Genomic DNA, 19855 nt, shown 5'->3' with positions numbered 1-19855 from the left:
ACCCTGTCAAATATGTAGCTGCCTACACATGGTGGGTTCATGATGAAGGTGTAAGGCGAATTTGTTTGCAATATTCCTTGTAGAGAGCTGGGAACAGCTTTCTCCCCTGAGGGCAAGTACCTGTGTCCTTCCAAATCACAGAATGTGGTCCTGCCCAGAGCAGAGGGGTAGACCAGCCCCTAGAAATAGGAGGTTGGTTTGATCTGATGGATGTTTATCCATCTCCTATGGCCTGAGCCGGGAGGAGAGGTTGCAGGCACATCGGCTTGGCCTTTAAAGAACGTGCTTAAACAACCGAGCCCACATTCATGTGGAGAGATTTCACAGGGCAGTCTAGATTTCCAACTTTGTTGTTATAAAAAAGTAAGATTCAACTCTACCGGGCCTCTGCAGCAACGCCCTGCCGATGAGAGATGAGTACTAGGAAAAGCTGGCCTTTATCCGAGGAGCTTGAGCAAGCTTGGAGAGGGAAGTTAGTGGGCATTTAGTGAGCCCCCGCCCCGCAGCATTAAGTTGGGTGGGTGAGTGGGGCCGGGCTGGAAGGGGGGGACTATGAACTGGGACACACCCCTCTATGTAGTAGACCTCACTGGGCTTGCTTCATCTGTGTTACTTGCCTGATCCCCGCAGAAGGATTTGGGGTTACAACCCTCCTCCCACCCTGCCATGAGTGACGACTTCTTAGCCGCAGAGACCCATGGTCATCTGACGGACACCATCACAATGGCTCAGTGGGGAGTGGGGCGTGATGGTGGGTAGAGAGATGATGTCTCCCTCAGACTTGCCCTAAGCTCAGCCAGACAGACACACATCCCTCACTGCCCTCGAGTCGGTGCTGACGCATAGTGACCAGATAGGACAGGGTAGAACGGCCCCCTGTGAGTTTCTGAGACGGAACCTCTTCACAGGAGTAGAAAGGCCAGTCTTTCTCCCTCGGAGAGGGCTGGTGGCTTTGAACTGCTTAGTCCAGTCAGCATGATGTCTTCCAGTGCCATCCTTTTGTAGCAGGCATCAAGATGCTTCCTTTACAGGCCGAGCGCCCATTCTGTGTAGCACATTGCGTTTATCCATTCGTCTGTTGATGGGCATTTAAGTTGCTTCTGATTTGGGGCTATTGTGAACTCAGCTGCAATGGACATGGTGTACAAGTCTCTAAGTGTCTGCTTCCGAGTTTTGTTGGGTATATGCTTAGAAGTGGAATTGCTGGGTCATATGGTAGTTATATTTTGGGGTTTTGAGGACAATCACTGATCTGCTTTTATAAAGGCTTGCCTTGCCTTTATTCTTTTTCTTCCAGGTAGTCAGTTTTTCAGATTAAAACAGCACACAGATTGCTGTAGACCAGCGGTTCTCAACCTTCCACATGCCGTGACCCTTTCATACAGTACCTCATGTTGTGGTGACCCCCAACCGTAAATTTATTTTGGGTCCTACTTCATAACTGTCATTTTGCTACTGTTATGAATCACCATGTCAACATCTGATAGACAGGATGTATTTTCTTTCTTTTTTATTTTTAGGCAGGATATATTTTCATTGTTACAAATTGAACATCATTAAAGCATAGCGATTCATCACGAAAACAATATAGAATTCTATATTGTGAACTATTTATTTCTAATTACAAATAAATGAAATTTTGTCTTGAAGCGTGGTGTAGCATGGGTAACAGTCTTAATACGATAACAGTAAACTGCATTGCTACATTTTGGGACAGAATGCATTAAGAGCCAACTTCAGTGTGAGGGTTGAGATAGCTTCTTTCTCACCAGATCAGCATATCTGCATGTGGGCAGACCCGCCTGGGGAGGGATAGAGGAGCAGTGTCTCGGTTCCTAAGACCATGGGAAATATGTGTTTTCTGATGATCTTAGGTGACCCCTGTGAAAGGGTCATTTGACCCCTAAAAGGGTCATGACCCACAGCTTGAGAACCTCGGCTGTACACATTTATAGGGTTGTGGTTGCTCTAGTATCTTTTGAAGATTCTTCCTATATGGGAGCCTTTCCCAAGGCAGAATCTCTGCCTTCCTAAGCCACAACTAATTTCCTTTCTTGCAGGTAAGGTGGGTTGACCTGCACATTACCAACTGGTGCTCCCACATGATCCTCTGATTCAGAAGACAAGAGCAACCTCAGGATTAAAGTTGGTTAGAAAATAGTTTTATTGGCATATACTTCACACATCACACAATTTAGTTGCTCAATCACATTAAGATTTGTGCAAACATCACCACAATTGATTTCAGAACATTTTCATCTTGTATTCGTGGTTAGCTCAATGCCCCTCAACTCTCCCCTGCCATGCCCCTATCCAGTTACTGTCTCGATTGATCTTCCTAGCCTGCATTTCATAGGTAGGAATCATACAAAACACAATCATACAATGAAAGCAAAGAAAACAAAAACAATGACTAGACAAACCTCAAGCAAAGAGAAAATATTAAAAACTGGAACGTTAAAGTGGATCAACGTGGAGATCAAATGATAGGCGATTTACAGCTGTTCTCAACCTGTGTGTGGGTTGCGACCCCTTTGGGGGACAAACGACCCTTTCACAGGGGTCGCCCGTTTCATGACAGTGATGAAGTAGCAACAAAAATAATTTTATGTTTGGGGTCACCACAACATGAGGAACTGTATGAAAGGGTCACGGCATTAAAAAGGTTGAGAACCACTAGGCTACTACATTATAACCTAACTACATCTGCCACAGTTGGCTTTATAATGCTGTCTGTCTGATAGCAAGACTATTCACACCCCTCAAATATGGTTGAGGGGATCCACCCCACGCTTAGTCCCACAAATGGGTTTTGGGCTTCCACTGTCATTCACAGCCTCTGCTATTATTCCCTCCTTTGGCTTCGGATTTTATTATTTATAATCCTTGGATCACACAGGCTGGTGTGCTATTTCCACATGGATTTAGTTGCTGTCTCGTTGAGATGGCTGCTTGTTTTAAGACAAACCTTTTAGATCCCAGACACAATTCTTTCTGGTGGCCAGGCACATTGGGCTGCTTTGCCACTCTGCTGTAGCACCTGTATCGTCAGTGATCTCTTCATGAGGTGAGCATCGAGCAGGGCCAGGTCATAGTAATGGACTGGTCTTAGATTGGGGCTAGAACGAGGATTTCAGCTGTATGAAGAATCTCTATTCAGGTGAGTGGAGTCTGGCTTGTTAGTGCAATGATACCATTTTGAGTCTTCGGTGTTGGCCCTGAAGGAGTTAACATAGGCTGAAGGCAGTGGGTTATTTCCATGGACACCAGATGCCCCTGGCAAAGGAGAGGGGTCTGGGCGCCTGGGCTGCAAAGGGCTTGGAGGCGGTTCTGGGAGCAGGACCTGTCCGAGGACACTGTGCTCATTCCTAAGGACAACACCCCCGAGCCTCCCGATAAGGCAGTTTGTTGTGAGAACCTAGTGCTTAGTCTGCTCCCTCGTTCCTTGTTGACTTTTGCAGAGTGCCTGCGTGCTTACTAACCCATGCCTTAGCTAGCTGAGAAAACAAAAGACCGTGCAGGGCAGCTGTCTGTGCTACATGCAGCCCAGGTGTCAACCTTTCGCTGGTGTGAAACCACATTTCCCGTGTCCGTGTCTTCTTTTCTGCCCCGCACTGTCACCGGCCGCCACATTTGGTGCCCAAAGCGGGGCTTGAGGCACGTACCACTTCAGCATCTAGTAGTATAAGCTGTGGGGTATCCACTGAAGTCCATCCACCGTGGCTTCTCTGGTTGTATCAGAAATACCTGTGAGCGCCTTAAAATTCTTAATTGCTTATCTCCTAAGACTAGCTAGGGTGACTGCTGATCTTTACAGAGACTTGAAACATTTCCTAGATTCACAAAAAGCACAGAAGATCAGAATGACTGTACATTTTTACAGAGGAAAACCACAATCCACGACGAAATGGCAACTCACTACACCAATATTTACTGAAAGCCTACTGTGTGCCAGGCATTGGGAATAGGGGAGTGCTGGGCAAAACCGTTCCCTGCGACCATAAAAGAGAATGCCACATCGTCTTTTAAAAGTCCTCGACGCCGGATAGGGCAAGATACGACAAAATAATTATAAATTACCAAGGGCTCATGAGGGAGGGGGGAGCGGGGAGGGAGGAAAAAAAAAAAGAGGACTGGATGCAAAGGGCTTAAGTGGAGAGCAAATGCTTTGAAAATGATTAGGGCAAAGAATGTACAGATGTGCTTTATACAATTGATGTATGTATATGTATGGATTGTGATAAGAGTTGTATGAGCCCCTAATAAAATGTTTAAAAAAAAAAGTCCTCTTGGCAAAAGACTGGGTCCTCAGCTGTCCCAAGGGAAGGGTGTCAGGCTAGGCAGGCCCAGTTTTAAATATAGAACCACTCCTGTAAAAATAGCCACTCGTGGTCCCGGCTGCAGAGGTGATTGGGCTGCAAAGAGGGGAGGGGACCCGAGGCCCCAGTGAAGGAGAGGGAAAGGGCACCACTGCTCCGCTGGCTTCTCGCTATGGCGCTCCCTCTGCGGATCTTGAATCGGGGCTTGGCCACTGCCGCCAAGGGAGGGCACGCAGGGGCCGGAGGTGAGCGGCAGGGACAGGGCTCCCTGGGTTCCTGACCTTGTGTACCCAGCCCCAGAGCTCCTTGGAGGTGGGGGTGGTGGGAAGCGACCCCAGGGTGGCGTTTCACGCGGCTCCCCTGCACCCAGGCCGCACCTGGCGCCTCCTGTCCTTCATGCTGGCTCTTCCTAGCGTGGCCGTCTGCACCCTCAACAGCTGGCTGCACGCGGGCCACCAGGGGCGCCCCGAGTTCGTCCCCTACCACCACCTTCGAATCCGCACCAAGGTAAGGAGGAGCTTGCGGGCCAGGGGGTGACCGTGGGGTGTGGGTGTGGGTGTGTAGGGGGGTGTCAGCCTTGACAACTTGCTCTCCCTCTTCCCACAGCCCTACTGCTGGGGTGACGGCAACCACACCCTCTTCCACAACCCCCACACGAACCCACTCCCCACCGGCTACGAACACTGAGAACCAGCGAGGCCCCGGGCCCCCGCTCCGCAATAAAGGAATGGAAGCTTCGTGTCCTCGTTCTCTGCGGCCTGGGCGGGGCGGCGCATGCGCGGGGTGGGGCGTGACGTGGCGTGTGGGCGTGGCTTCGCGTGGCGCATGCGCACAGCGTGGTCCGCTGTGGTCTGGCTGGCACGTGGAGCCTGAGGCTCTAGCTGCTTCTCCCAGGAAGGTTGAGCGCTGCGCTGTTGACTGTGAGGTTGGCTCCACGGGAGAAAGATAAGGCGGTCTGTCTGCTTCCATAAGGACTTAGATTCTTAGAAACCCTGCCAAGGGGCCGAGCCGTGAGTCGTTTGCTGTGGGGTTGGATTCTAAAGGGCCCTGGCATACAAAGTATCCTCACAGTAACTCTGGGAGCAAGACCCACTTTCCCCTTCTCCAGAGGAGGAAGTTGAGAGTCGTCAGCGATGAAAAGACTTGTTCAAATTCAGGCAGCTCCTCGGAGGCCCCACCAGACCCAGGCCCTGACCTCAAGGACCACGTTTTGCCTGAGCGGACAGCATCTGTGGACCCTGGCTACTTCCAGAGAACCCCAGTCTCCAGCAGAGGCTCTGCTCCCCATCTGGGAGCTCTGACAATGAGTTATGGGTGTGGAATGTTCTGGTCACTCTGATCAGGGTGGGAAATCAGCTGCCCCTTACTGGAAATTGACCCTCTTGGCTTCTGGGAACCCCTTCGAGGGATAGATTGACTTAAACAACCTCTGGTCATTCTACTCACCTCCGAGGACAGCCCAGGAGCCCTGGTGGCGTAGTGATTACGAGTTGGGCAGCAAGGATCCCTGTTTGGAACCCCCAGCCCCTCTGTTCTGCAGGAGAATCCTGAAAACAGGTACAGTCTCAGGAACCCAGGGGGCAGTTCGACCCTGTCCTACAGGGTCACTATGACGCAATGGCAAATGAGGAGAGGGCCCCTGAACACTCACCAAAGAGCCTAAAACTGGTGCCTAAACCCGTCCCCAATACATACATACAGAGCTTTGACTTCCTCCCCCAACACTAGCCACTCACAAACTCACTGCCATCAAGTCATACCGACGCAGAGGGACCATGTAGGACAGGGTAGAACTGCCCAGTCACAGCACCATTAACAATGAGATGCCCACAGGCATCCATCACCTGAGAAAATACAAGGGCTTCTTTCTGTACCCACACCCAGGTTCCCCCAACGACCCCCAGAATAGCACTCCAGCTCCTTGATGGAGTCTCCTCCGTACAAGCGCAGGCGTTACTGTGTTCTTATTTAATGTAACCGTTCTCTCCATGCGGAATCTAAGCGAGTCCTCCTGAGGAAGTCGAACAGATGTGTGAAAATAACAAGATCTTTCAATTTGTTGGGAAGGTGACCTGGCACCTGATAGGTTGATGAGGCCTGCCCATACCTCTGCAAAAGTTCTCCCTGAAGAGTAAGAGGACGGTGGGGGAGAAAGGGGGGACTGATCACAATGATCTACCTATAACCCCTCCCTGGGGGATGGACAACAGGAAAGTGGGTGAAGGGAGACATGGTTCAGTGTAAGACATGAAAAAAAATGTTTAATTATCAAAGGTTCATGAGGGAAGGAGGGTTGGGGAGGGAGGGGGGAAATGAGGAGCTGATACCAAGGGCTCAAATAGAAAGAAAATGTTTTGAGAATGATGAGGGCAACAAATGTACAAATGTGCTTGACACAATGGATGGATGGATGGATTGTGATAAGAGCTATACGATCCCCCCAATAAAATCATTTTTTTAAAAAAAGAAGAAAGTTTTCCCTGGGAAAGTAGACGCTGGTGAGGCAAGACCAGCCACTTGGGGTAGAGATGAAGAGGGAAGTGGGTCTTTAAGACAGAGACGGATGTGGGACCTCTCGGCTGAGATGCTGCCCTCTAACTGCAGTGCTGTCTTCAGCTTTGTTATCCAGCAGCTCTTTGTACTGACGTCTGAAGAAGCCGAGCTACAGGGGGAAGCAAATCAGAAAACCAGGTGAAGGCGAGGAGAGAAAGTTGGAAATGGGAAGAAGCTAAGTGAGGGGGGAGGAAAAGAGAAGCGAGCTCAGCTAACCCGCATTTGTGTGCCGGACATTGGTTTCGGTGAACAGCATCCCATTCACATCACCTAGTGGGGAGCCCTGGTGGCATGGTGGTTCCCTGTTGGGCTGCTAACCACAAGGTAGGCGGTTTGAAACTACCAGCGGCTCCTCGGGAGAAAGACGAGGCTTTCTACTCCCGTGAAGGAGTGCCATCTCAGAACCCCCCAGGGACACTTCTACTCTTCCCTCCAGGGTCTCTCCATGAGCTGGCCTCGACTTGAGGGCAGTGAGCTCATTTTTTATTTTGTTTTGTTTTGTTTTTTTTGAGGGCCAAGCATAGTACTTGGCAGGTTGTAACTAGAGTCTGCAGCAGAAAAGATTAGACTTGGGGGGGTCAGACGGGTGTGTCCACATGCTCTGGCCTCGTTTCTCACTCGCTTTGTCCACTCTGTGATCTAGGCATTCTTGTAATTTCAGCAATAAGGGAAAGGGCTCAGAAAGGCGGAGCCGACTGCCTAATATCACGCAGCAACTTCACTGAGCGACAGCGCTAAAACACACGCGTCCAGACCGTCTCGACTCCAGGGTCTGGGTTCTTCCCAATCTCCTGTCCTCGCTGTGGAAGGGCTTAGCTTGGATGCTACAGGTACCAAGAAACAAAACAAAACAGACTATCCCACAGCCGTCGAATCAGTTCCGACTCATGGTGACCCTATAGGGCAGGGCAGGACTGCCCCTGTGGGTTTCTGAGACTCACTCTTCACAGGAGCCTCGTCTTTCTCCCTCGCAGCAACTGGTGGTTTTGAACTGCCGACTCTGTGGTTAGCAGCCCGGTGCATCAATACTACGTCACCAGGAGTCCCAGTGATATCCGGAATGGGTTGAGAATACCTTGTACAGTGTGGCTGTGATGAGAGCCAGCAGCAGAATCCCTCCCACGGAGCTGCCCATGATGAGGGGGATTGGGTTGTAGTCTTCGTTCTCTTCCAGCATGGTCTCCATCTGATGTGGGAGTGACTTCATCAGAGAGCATCAGGCTGCTCGCTACCCCACACTCCCTCCAGGTTCCCCCATCACAGTTCCCTGCCCCTTCCTTCCCCTGCTCCCCGATGCAGAAGCACCTGTGGGCTTAGGGACAGCTGTCCTGCTCAGGGAACTTCGCCTTTCTTCCCTCCAGGTCTGCAGTCCTTCCACCCAATGTCATAGATTTAGCATCAAGAGTCTTTCCCCCAGCCTGGCCACTGCATACCACACAATCAATACCTGGGCTCTGAGAAATGCCTCCTGTCTGGGTAGCTGGGAATAGATCGATCTGTTGAAGGTAATTTCAGCCACACTCACGACCGACACCTTCTTCTTCTGCAGCATCTGCGAAGGAGAGGGAGAAGCTGGCGAATTCGCTCTGGGGGAGGGCCCAGCGTTCAAGAAACGCGCTAGGCTCCAGGTTTGGGTACGGATGCCTTAGCTTTCACCTGAGTCCGGGGGAGGGGGTTCTGCTGCCAGACCGTACACACCTGGCGGACCCAGCCAAAGCTGAGGTTGCCTTTGAGGACGAAGTCAAGCTCATTCTGGATGTCGAAGGAGGGGATGTCGCATTGGAACCGCAGGCAGACGGCAATGGAGCAGTCCTAGGGACAGAACAGGAATGAAGTTGAGGAGGTAAGGAACCCCAAGAGAAAATGGGGTTTGTTAGATTTGGGGGTGGGGTGGGGAACAGATGAGCAATGCCAGGAGATTATATATATGTTCTCTGGAGTCTAAGGGACATCTCCCTGTACCCCCAAGATGTGCAACTGACCCTTCTATGAGGGTTTAAGAGTATCCTCACCAGCGTGGAGCTCTTTGGAATCTTTGCCAGGAAGCCAGAATGCTGGGGATGTTCTCTCTCTGACACACAGGGGAGACTCTAAAGAGAGAAACACTTGAAGCCACAGAATCAAACAAACAACAAACACATTTCCGTGGCAAGAGGGTGTGAAGCATTGCGAGATCAGACCCAAAGAGGGAGGGAGGCAGACAGGCACCTGGGAAGGGGCCACCATAACCACATCCCAGACAGCCACGCCGTTCAGCAGGATGGGGACCCAGAAACGAATGCTGACGGCCACACCCCGCTGGCTCAGGTTATTCACCTGTGGAAAATGGAGAACGAACATCACCACGGTCCCCGGAGCATCCCATAGCCCGTGTCTTTCTTGACCCCACCTCCGGACTCATCTGTAGCCTTCCCCTGCCAACTTCCAAACTGATCAGCACCATGGGAAGACTGAGGGGATGGTTCCCCAGGCCCTCACGTGATATCCGTGCTTGGCTTCTTTCTTGATCTTTCCATCCGAAGTGGAAAAGTTCAAGTACTTGGTGGATTCTTCAAGCCTGGAGAGAGAGGTTCCAAGGGGAAAACCAGTTCTGGGACCGCCCTCTTGGTGTGCCCCACCCTCCTGCAGTGAGCGTGGTTGGTCCCAGAGGATGATCCAGGGAAATGCTGGCGGCCCAAACGTGCCTCTTCAGCCTCAGCTCCCGGCTGCTCGCTGCCTGGTGTCCTTTGACCCAGTGTCACTGAGACCCTCGAGCTCTTCTTTGGTGGCCTGGGAGTCTTTCACGAATTTGCTCTTCTGCTTGGAATGTGCTTGCCCAGCTGCCCTCTACAGCTCGTCACTTCCAGGTCTGCCCCACACGCTGCCTCACATCATGTTGAAATGTTTATGGAAAAGGGCTTACGCTGCCTTTCCAGCAAGCACAGGGCTGGCCTCAGGTCCTGCTTACGGAGGCTGCTGCCAGAACAAATCGGGGCGAGGGACCCCAGAGGTTGACGGCCAGGGCCAAAATGCAGTGAGATCCCCTCCAGTGTGGGAATGACGATACTGTCTCTCTGACATGCCATCCTGGGGCAGGTAAATAAGTCCGTGTAAAGAAATATGGTGCATGAACAAAGGCCCATGATGGGATAAAAAAATGTTCCAGGCTTCAGATGGGTCCATCATCCATCCGTCCATCCATCCATCCATCTATCCATCCATCCATCCATCCGTCAATCCATTCATCCATCCATTCATCCATCCATCCGTCCATCTGTCCATCTGTCTGTCCGTCCTTCCATCCGTCCATCCATCCGTCAATCCATTCATGCATCCATCCATCCATCCATCCATCCATCCATCCATCCATCCATCCATCTATCCAACCATCCTTCCCTTCCTCCATCCAATCATCCAACCATCCTTCCCTCCATCCTTCCATCCCTGCATCCAACCAGCCATTCATCCATCCATCCATGCACCCACATTCATGCATGCATGCATACATGCATCCATCCATCTATGCCTTCATCCCATCCATCTATTCAAGAAAAATTTCCCACATGCCAGGCTGTATGGTTGACCCACTTTTCTTGCCATCCCGGTGGAATCAAGCAGACAAGCAGTGGGAGGTGTGTGTTGTACCAGCACTGAACACGCAGAACGACTCACTGCCATCGAGTCATTTCTGACTCAGAGTGACCTTCTAGGATGGCCTCCCTGGAGGGGCAAGGATGGCGAGACTCTGTCTCATACGCTTTGGACATGTTGTCAAGAGAGCCCAGTCCCTGAGAAGGACATCATGCTCATGGAAGAAGCGGGCAGCAGAAAAAGAGGAAGGCCTCACGAGATGGGTCGACACCGTGGCTGCGTCCAGGGCCTCAAATGTAACCATGATGAGGACGGCTCAGGCCGGGCAGTGCTTTGTGCTGTTGTGCATTGGGTCGTGCTGGGTTGGCACCACTCGCTGGCATCTAACCACACCAACTCCCAGAAGCCTAACCAACCACACAGAAATCCCAAGGCCCCAACAGTGTTAAGACCCGTGTGGCTATCAGGCTGCTGATGAAGAACACAGGCTCTGTAGCCAGAACCACCGGGGCCCAGACCTCACGCCCACCACTTCCTATGTGAGTAGAAGGATGGGGCTATTAGTAGAGCCTACTTTTAATACTTGTGATGAGGGTACGGAAGTACCGAACACAGTAAGTTCGCCGTAAATACTGGTTTCTCTCTCACGCCACCCCAGCCTGCCCCTGGATTATGCTAGCCCTTCCCTGTGGGTTTCCCTATTCTACCTGAGCATCGTGTTGTTCTAACCTCTGTTCACCTGGCTGTCCCCAGCACCCTGAGAGGCATGAAGAGCATGGACTCTCCATGGGCAGCCACCTGGGTTTGGTTCCTGGTTCTACCACGTGGCAGTTGGATTACGGAGACAAGTTATGAAACCTCTCGCTCTCTCTCTTTTTTTCTCAGGGGAGACCAGAAACCTCTCGGTCTCTTTATGGGTAAAAAAAGGGGGGATTAAAAGCAACTATGTCATAGAGCGGGACTAGTAAAGAGAAGAGTAAGGGTTCCAAGCACTACCTGACACACCACACATAGGTGTGTTTGTAAATGCCTCTGATTCTGCAAAACGAATAGGAATTTAGGAATGCACCTAGGTGGGGCAGGCCTTCTGTTAAGTAATTGATATGTGTTCATCGATGATAAGTTCTAGTGTATCTGTGTCATGGAGGGATCCCTGCATGGGAAAGAGGACGCTGCTTGAGTTTCCCTCTAGTTCATTGACTTTCCCTCTAGTTCATTGAGTTTCCCCTCTAGTTCATAAAGTAGGAGCAAGAGCAGCCTCTGTGCCGTGGTAAACACTTAAGCTTCCGTGCCACTTTCGAAGCACCTGGTGTTTTGTTCACTCAGCTGTGTGTGTGTGTGTGTGTGTGTGTGTGTTGGTGATATCCTCAGCTCACTTTTGGAACCCAGAGCAGCAGCCCGCACTTGCCTCTCTGGTGACCTTCCCAGGTCTTGGGCTCTTTCCCAGCAGCCTCTCTCTCACACCTCTGCTCCCTCTGAGTTCTACGGAAGCCTGCAGTTCCCTTCCTTCCTTGTGGTCACGGAACAGATCCTGCTCGGATCCAAGCTCCCCACTTGAGGGCGACCGTCTCATCTAGCAGCTTTGCTTCAGGGCACGCTCAGCTTACGCAGGGCACGGAGGGGAGACTTGGCGTGCTGTGAGAGGAAGCGGGCATCTGGAGGGAGGGGAGGTAGCCCAAGGTGGTGTCGAGGTGTGCGGGGCCTTAGCGGTGGACGTCCTTAGCCACAGTGAGGGGCACATTAGAGAAGAAGTTAGAGCTGGGATAAGTGACCTGTGGCTGGTCACCCACAGAAGCATTCGAGGAATCAGAGGGGTCCACTTGTGGGTGCCCACCCTCCTCAAAGCAGGCTGGGCTGCAGAGGGGAGTACCAGTCTTATGGGAAGGTCAGAGGCCCAAGGGGGAGTGTCAGGGATGAATTACCTGCTAATCACGGTGTAGATGGTGTATTTCACCGGGAGCTCCAGCTGGACGCTAGTCTTGTTGGTCTCTGGCTTATTATTCTCACTGGCAAAACAGAGGGGATCCTGGCTGGGAAGGGATCCAGGAGAAGCTTCTCCAATTGGGTGTGAGGTGGGCGGGGGCGGGGCTCTGAGGGTTGTTACGGTCTCTCAGGTTGACCGGGGCTCACCTGCTAGCATGGGCTCTCAGAAGCAGCTTGTCTCCCAGAGTGGCCTTGGGAGAGACATGGAATGTGACTATGAAAACACCCTGAGGAAGCAAGGAAGATGAAGTGAGGATAGGGCAGGCCGTGGGCCGTGAAGGAAGGGCCAGAGAGCAGAGGGGAGGATTTGGAGGGACACACCGACCTTGCTGCCCTCGTGGAAGATGGGGTGATTGACGCTACAGCTGCTGCTTCGGAGGCCCGCACTCCCAGGGTGCACGGTCTCGCACGCCAGATCAAGTAGGTGCCGATGAGGTTGGTTCTGGGGGAGGAGCATCGATTTTTAAAAATTACGAGTATCTGTGGACTGCAAGCCTTTATCTAGAACCTTGGTGGCACTGCAAAGCATTACGGGAAAAGTGGACATTTTAATGGAAAAAAGATAAAGAATCCAACAGAATCCACCAAGAAGGCTTCTCCATCCTCCTTGATGAGGAGGATGTCCTCCATCCTACTTGAGCGAGTAGTGACCAGGGTCTTGAAAGGTCATGAGCAGCCATCGAAGGTACAACTAGGAGTCCCTCCTAATCCGGACGCAAGAAGAGCGATGGAAATCCAAGACACGTGAAAACCATTCGTCCAATGGGTTGGCGGACCATTCAAACACCAGTCTCCGTAGCCTGGAGGCTAGCTGATGCTCGGCTCCACCAGCCACTGCTCTGAAAGGACCACCTTAGCAGGGTCTGGAGAGAGTGGGAGGAAAAGGCGGAAGGCGATTCAACATCCTCAAAAGACCAGGCTTACTGATCTCCTAGAGACTGGTCTAACCCTGGAGACGGCGACGATGGCCTTTAGTCCTCCTCAGGTCTGGAAACGAACTCACTTCAAACCATAGCCAGTAGCACCGTTCACAATAGCAAAGAGATGGACACACCTGCGTGCCCAGTGAAGGTGAACAATCTAGAGCAGACACACCATGGAATACCATGGTTGCCAGGTGCCACTGAGTCGCTCCAACCCTGGTTGACTTTGTGCACACCGCCCGATCCTGCACCAGCTGCACAGTTGTCATGTCTGAGCCGACAGTCCCAGCCCCTGGGCCACTGCATTTCCCTGAGGGCCTTCCTCTGTGTTGCTGCCCCTCTGTGTTTGTTCCCAAGCACGGCCATCTTTCCCAGGACTGTCTCTCCGGATAACATCTCCAGGACACGTGAGAGGAAGGCTTGCCGTCCTTGCTTCCAAGGAGCATTCCAGACGTGCCCCAGCAGCCCCACCCCACCCCTTTGACTCACACCGTCGTGCACATGCATCGATTCTTCCCCTCATTGGCTGCACAGCTTCTGCACCCATAGGAGAAGAGTGAAGACACCACGGCTTGGTCAGGGCAGCTGACCTCAGAATGAAATCTTTGCTTTTACCACTTGAAGAGGCCTGTGCAGCAGCTGAAGCTCTAGGGCGACAGCGGATTGTCCATGGGATTGCTAACCGCAAGGTCAGCAGTTCAAAACCACCAGTAGCTCTAGAGTGGAAAGAGGAGGATATTTGACACCCCAAAGATGTACATCCAGGGCAGTTCCACTCGGTCCTACTGGGCTGCTGTGAGTCCGGATGAACTCAGTGGCACAGAGACTGGTCTAGCCTTGGAGACTACGGCCCTGGATGGAGCCGCAGATGTTCCCAGTGCAACACACCAGTTGATCTCTCGACTGCTGTTTCCATGGGTGCTGATGGTGGACCCAAGCAAAATGCTGAAGATTACACATGAAACAATACCGTGATGCTGCAAAGCATCTCAAAATGAGGATGGACCTGGAGGACAGTATGCTGAGTAAAATAAGTCAATCACAAACAAGGACAGCGATGGAACGAGACCACGATGATAGAAAGTCAAGAAAAGATTGGCACCCGGATGGCTTAGTGGATTATGGGTTGGGCCACTCACTGCAAGGTCAGCAGTTGGAAACTGCCAGCAGCTCCAAGGGAGAAAGATGAGGCTTTCTGTTCCCATCAAGATGAATAGTCCCAGACACCCACTGGAGCACTCTCACTCGGCCCTAGAGGGTCACTATGTGTTGGAATTGACTTGCAGTGAGTTTTCAGGTAGTGAAAGGAGGAAAAAACCAGAGAGTAGAGAGCTATTAGGTGACGGGGAGGTGGCACATCACATGGAGGAGGTCACCACAGCATGACTGAGACCTAGATAGACACTGGGAGGTACATGAGGGCAAAAGGCAGTAACAGCAACAAAAATAATTGACGAGTGGATACCTGGTAGATACACAAGATGAACAGGTGTTGGGTGGTCTATGGGAGTACACCCATGAAAAAAGACATAGGTTTATCAGGTGATGTTTTTTACACATGCATTTCTGCACGTTTCAAATATAGATTCATGTATGTAGAAGCTCACACAGGGGCAAAGGTTTGAAACTTTCTTAGCCAGAACCAAAAATATAACAGATCGAGCCGCTCAGCCAGGAGGCCTTAGGCTGCGGTCATGCCAGGGACTGGCATAATGAGGTTCACAGAACAATGTCTAGGCCTACTTAGAAGTAGTGATTACTTATAAGCCTATTGCAACTCTAGGAGTCCCGATGATGGAGTGGTTACCCACCGGGCTGTGATCGCACAGTCGGCAGTTTGAAACCACCAGCAGCTCCTCGGGAGAAAGACTGGGCTTTCTACTCCCGTAAACAGTGGCAGTCTCGGAAACCCACAGGGGGTCGCTATGAGTCATCACGGACCGGGTGACAGTGAGTTTTGGTTTAGAATTTTATTGTACCTACTGGTCTCGTGCTGCAAAGAAGAGTCCAGAAAACCAAAGAACCAGGAAGCAATTAGTCCAAAGGACCAATGACCCACAGGAATGACAGCCTGAGGCCAAAAGGAATTAGATGGTGCCCGGCTACCATTACTGACTGCTCTGATTGGGAGCAGACAATTGAAGGCACCAGACAGAGGGGGAGAAAAAAAAATAATGTCGAGCAAAATTCAGAATCATACAAAAGACCAGACGCACTGCTCTGATGGTAACTCATAAAACCCCCAAGACCACCGCCCTTCCAGGCCCTTCCAGCTTGGAACTGGACACAGTCCTGGAGCTCAGCTTTCAGCCCGATGATGGGCAGGCATGGACAGGAAACCAGCACGCCTGTGAGGAACCACAGGAAACCAAACAAGAAGCATTTTCATTTATTTTTAAAATCATTGTATCGGGGGCTCGTACAACTCGTCACAGTCCATCTATCCATCCATCCATCCATCCATCCATCCATCCATCCATCCATCCATCCATCCATGGTGTCAAGTACATTTGTCCATTTGTTACCCTCATCATTCTCAAAGCATTTGCTTTCTACTTGAGCCCTTGGTATCAGCTCCTCATTTTTTCCCCTCCCTCACGAACCCTTGATAATTTATACATTATTGTTACAAAGTTCGGCAGGCAGGAAAGATGTCGGATGGAAACAGGAAAGCCAGGGAGGAAGTGGTGGATGTGGAATGACGTGAGGGGACCGACGGACAGCTAAGGTCAGGAAGCGAAACGGACGGGAGTTGTTGCATCGGAAAACAATTTGCGCTCTACGTTTTCACCTTTGTCCTGAGTCACAACAAAGTTTTCTAAAAAGCAAAACAAAATCAGCAACACCCCTGCCCCCACAAAACAAACAAAACCAAAACCAGACATTCCTTGCTCCCAAGGTCACCTTGGCGCTAAACACTCCATTGGTTCACAACGTAATGAACAGTCCCTCTTCCAGAGGAGGGGGAAAAACGAGCAGATACCAAGGGCTCAAGTAGAAAGAAAATGTTTTGAAAAGGATGATGGCCACATAGGCACAAATGTGCTTGACACAACGGATGGGCGGATGGATTGCGATAAGAGCCCCCAATAAAATAAGTTTTTAAAAAAGTCAACATTCCCTCTATGTGTTGTGCTCCTTTGAACACGCTCCTCCGTGAGACCAAAGCGTCCAGAACGACTCGCAAGGAAAGATGGGAAAGGTGTGAAGAACCACGACAGGAGAGATACCGAGAGTGTTCATTGCGAAACGTGTCACCAACGCCACCCAACGTGGCCTGTAGCGTGAGCATCGTCCCCTTTTAAGCCATTTGAAAACGCTGCCCTCGCCGCTGGATTGTCCTTGTCAAATAGAGGAGCCGTGCGTCTTCTCATCGTCCACAAGAAAGCAAAGGAGAAATGCTAAGGTCTGGCCATGGGCCCAACAGGGAAAACAACGCAAACGGCCGCCATGATGTGATGGATGAATGGTGATGCGCCCCGGCATTCCCGACCGCACGGAACATGTTCTAGAGGGGGTTTGGAAACCCGCCACATGTACCACACGTGGTATTGAAGGGAAGAAGCAAAACACGGCAGGGCACGAGCAGTGCATCTTCATTCAGGTGACGTTCTCGGCCACACTGCACAGAGTGACTCAGTGATGCAGTCACGGCTGGTGAAGCTATCAGAAAGCACCGGGAAACCATGATCCTAAAGTCCAAATGGGGATGGTCTTCGGGACAAGGGAAGCTGATGAGGAAGGGCACCTAGGGAGAGAGCTGCCCAGGATGACAAATAGCCAATAGCACCCGACTTAAATCAGACGCGAACTGCACAGCCTTCACGAAATTATCCACGTGGTTTCTGCACAGGCGTGTCCATAATTCGTCACAGAAACATTAAAATGCTCTAACCTGGGGTAGGGAAGAGGCCTCAGCCAGCTCAGGGAAAGGTTTACCTGAATCCCTAACACCCGTCGATAAAACAGCCCCTGAGGGTAGTAGAAGCTGACTCTGGTTCCGTAGGAATCCTCGCCCTCGTTCCGCACAGTCACGGTCACGTTGAGCTCCAGGGCGCTCCCCACCACGAGCGTCTGCAGGCTGGAAGGAAGGGACAAGGCTGCAGGGTTGCAAACAGGGTGGAAGTGGATGCGGGTCGGTGTGGGAACTTGGGAGCCCTGGGCAGAAAACATTTCCAAGGGAACCCTTTCTTCGTCAGGGCAGCTGAAAGGGAGCAGGCGCTCAAGGTGGGGGGCTAGGAGAGGTGGGCTCGCCTACCCTGAGAAGCTGAGGTCCACGCTGAGGTCTCCTTCACAGAGGCGATCTTGTCCGCAGTTCTTCTCAAAGGGGAACTGCGCAAAATACAGTTTGTTCCCTGCCCATCCCGTGTCTTAATCTTTCTCCCGCTCTCTCATCAGGAGCGCGCGTCCACATGGAATACCATTTATGGAAGACGATTACAACATTGGCTGTGACTGAGCACCGGGAAGTCAATACTAAATTCTGGCACGGAATAAGGTAGTGGGTGGGAGAGAACAGGAAAGCAGGAACAGATCCTTGCCTTCAAAATGGATAACGTCTAGTCAAGCAGTCAGGCCAAGTGCCATTCAGGGACTCAAGGAACACTGCTAAGTACCAAGCGCGGGCAGGCTCTGGGTTGGGGGGCAGGCTGGGGGACTGGGTAACTACGAATGAATGAGGTACACACACCTCTTGCTCTCTAGAAAGCTACAATCCCCAATGAGTCACAGACGCAGGCGTCAGACGGCTCTGGTTCTGGGCCTTTGACAGCTGGCATGAAGTGTGGCCACTGGCAGAGGGGGAGCCCAAAAAGATGCGTTGGGGATTGAGAGCAGTTTTGAAAAGAGAGGGAGATAAGATTGCAGACTCGGGGAAGAGGGGAGATCTTTGGAGTGCTGAGAAGAAGGAAGAGCTTTCCCCAGGAAAGAAACAAGTCCTCAAGGCAAGTTGAGAAGCTTCTGCAGAATGCCAACCAGCGGGTTTGTAAGGGGGAGGTGTCAGGTCCAGGCTAGCAGGGCTCTGGAACCCAGGTGGAAGTGTGTTGGACCTGATGTGGTCCCTAAGCAGTTGGGCCTAGCTCGTAATCGCCAACCCACTCCTGGGACTTCGGGGGAACACTCACAGAGGCCGTGAAGAGGTTCTGGGAGTCTGTAGCCAGCACAGGGCGAAGATTCCGGGCGGAAGGGATGGGCTGACCCACCAAGGAGAAGTTGAGGCGCAAGACGATGGGGTTCACCGAGTCCTCTACACAATCCTGAGGGGAAAGGGACTTTCAAGAACCCATTACCATCTTACTTTCCTCTTTGGGGACTTTTCCTGCACCAGATCCTTGCTGTCCGCACACCCCATCCCTAAGCACCCCCCCCAATTCTGTTTGTCCACTTTTCTCCTCTGCAATCCAGTCCCCCCGCCTCTCAACTCAATTAGCAGATGGGCAGGGGGGCTGGAGGGCAGCCTTGGGCTCTGTTTCCCTCTGCCTTCTCAGAACCCAGAGTCCTCACGGGCAGAAGCAGCTTCGCCGTTTCACAGTGATCACCCAACCCCAGAGTTTTCCTTCGGGTCAAAGTCCAGTTCTTGGTCTCGTCAAAGATGGCGCGGGACATGAGACGCCCTGGATCCAACGCCAGGTCGTAGGTGACAGAGCTTTGGACGTCACCTGAAGGAGGCGGGAGAAGAAGGCAGACAGCGCGGGAGTGCCTCAGGGGTCCCGCTTCTACACACCTGTTCTTCTTGCTATAAATCCTTTCTGAGCACAATGGATGGGCCAGGACCCCGACCGGGTGCTGGAGAGACAAGTGGAGATGAATGCAGACGGTGCCCCTGCCCCCATGAGCCTCACAGTCTGGTAGAGAGTGCCTGGCAGCCGTCACAGAGCTGTCAGTGTGAGGGTGAGACCCTTCTGGTTGTGGGCCTGAGCAGTACTTTCTAACAGGTACCCAGAGGCCTGGAGATGTCTTCCTGGAAGGGGACAGCGTCTACACCGAGAAGTCACCGGGAGCACGTCCCAGACTGTGGGGAGCGTGGCTAAGACCAGAAGGGGAAGGAGGCCGGCGTGTTGACAAACCCCAAATAGCAGCATGGATGGAGCAGATGCCTATGAGGTAGTGGATGGTGGTGAGGCCGGAGAGGCACGTTGGGGCCAAAGAAGAGAGAAGGTTGGAAGGAAGGGTCCTGGTCTTTATAGCTGCACTGGGGGGGCACCTGCGGGGTGTTCAACAGTAAGGGAACTGGCATGTAGGATTGTTTTTCTAAAGAGGAACAAGCGCCCCTGTGGTGGGTGGGTTGTGGTCACCAGAAGAGGCACGGGGAACGACTCAAACTGCTGTCACTGCTGGCCTCGGTGGGAAAGAGAAGTTAGTAGTGGCCTAACAGTGGCGGGGACTGGTCCACAGAAGAGGCAGAATCCAGATCTCTTCTGGAGAGAGAAAGAGCAGGCGTGGGGGTGGGGTGGGGAGGCAAAAAGGGACTCGGGTTTCTGACACAGGCAGGGAGATTTGGCGTCCTGA

The 19855-nt window shown here is 51.9% G+C and overlaps 2 protein-coding genes across 2 annotated transcripts in view; one reads left to right on the top strand and one right to left on the bottom strand.

The window, feature by feature from the left end:
* The first annotated feature begins 4491 nt into the window (after positions 1-4491).
* COX6A2 (cytochrome c oxidase subunit 6A2) lies at positions 4492-5006 on the top strand. Its single transcript, XM_075528472.1, has 3 exons — positions 4492-4564; positions 4690-4826; positions 4926-5006. Exons 1-3 carry the CDS (start codon positions 4492-4494, stop codon positions 5004-5006), a joined length of 291 nt encoding a protein of 96 aa, XP_075384587.1.
* A 1861-nt stretch (positions 5007-6867) lies between these two features.
* LOC142422924 (integrin alpha-D-like) overlaps positions 6868-19855 on the bottom strand; it is a 28918-nt gene continuing 15930 nt past the window's right edge. Inside the window, exons 17-30 of the mRNA XM_075528135.1 lie at positions 18851-19005; positions 18472-18603; positions 17607-17680; positions 17288-17429; positions 12751-12867; positions 12573-12652; positions 12365-12448; positions 9351-9429; positions 9081-9188; positions 8885-8962; positions 8571-8684; positions 8320-8424; positions 7948-8058; positions 6868-6981 (exon numbers count right to left, since the gene is read on the bottom strand). Coding sequence (XP_075384250.1) covers positions 6868-6981; positions 7948-8058; positions 8320-8424; positions 8571-8684; positions 8885-8962; positions 9081-9188; positions 9351-9429; positions 12365-12448; positions 12573-12652; positions 12751-12867; positions 17288-17429; positions 17607-17680; positions 18472-18603; positions 18851-19005 — 1493 coding nt within the window. The remainder of the gene's footprint in view (positions 6982-7947; positions 8059-8319; positions 8425-8570; positions 8685-8884; positions 8963-9080; positions 9189-9350; positions 9430-12364; positions 12449-12572; positions 12653-12750; positions 12868-17287; positions 17430-17606; positions 17681-18471; positions 18604-18850; positions 19006-19855) is intronic.

Source organism: Tenrec ecaudatus, chromosome 12, assembly GCF_050624435.1.
Source record: "Tenrec ecaudatus isolate mTenEca1 chromosome 12, mTenEca1.hap1, whole genome shotgun sequence".
Classification (NCBI taxonomy): domain Eukaryota; kingdom Metazoa; phylum Chordata; class Mammalia; order Afrosoricida; family Tenrecidae; genus Tenrec; species Tenrec ecaudatus.
Note: the sequence above shows the minus strand (reverse complement) of the source record. Positions and strands in the feature narration are given on the sequence as shown.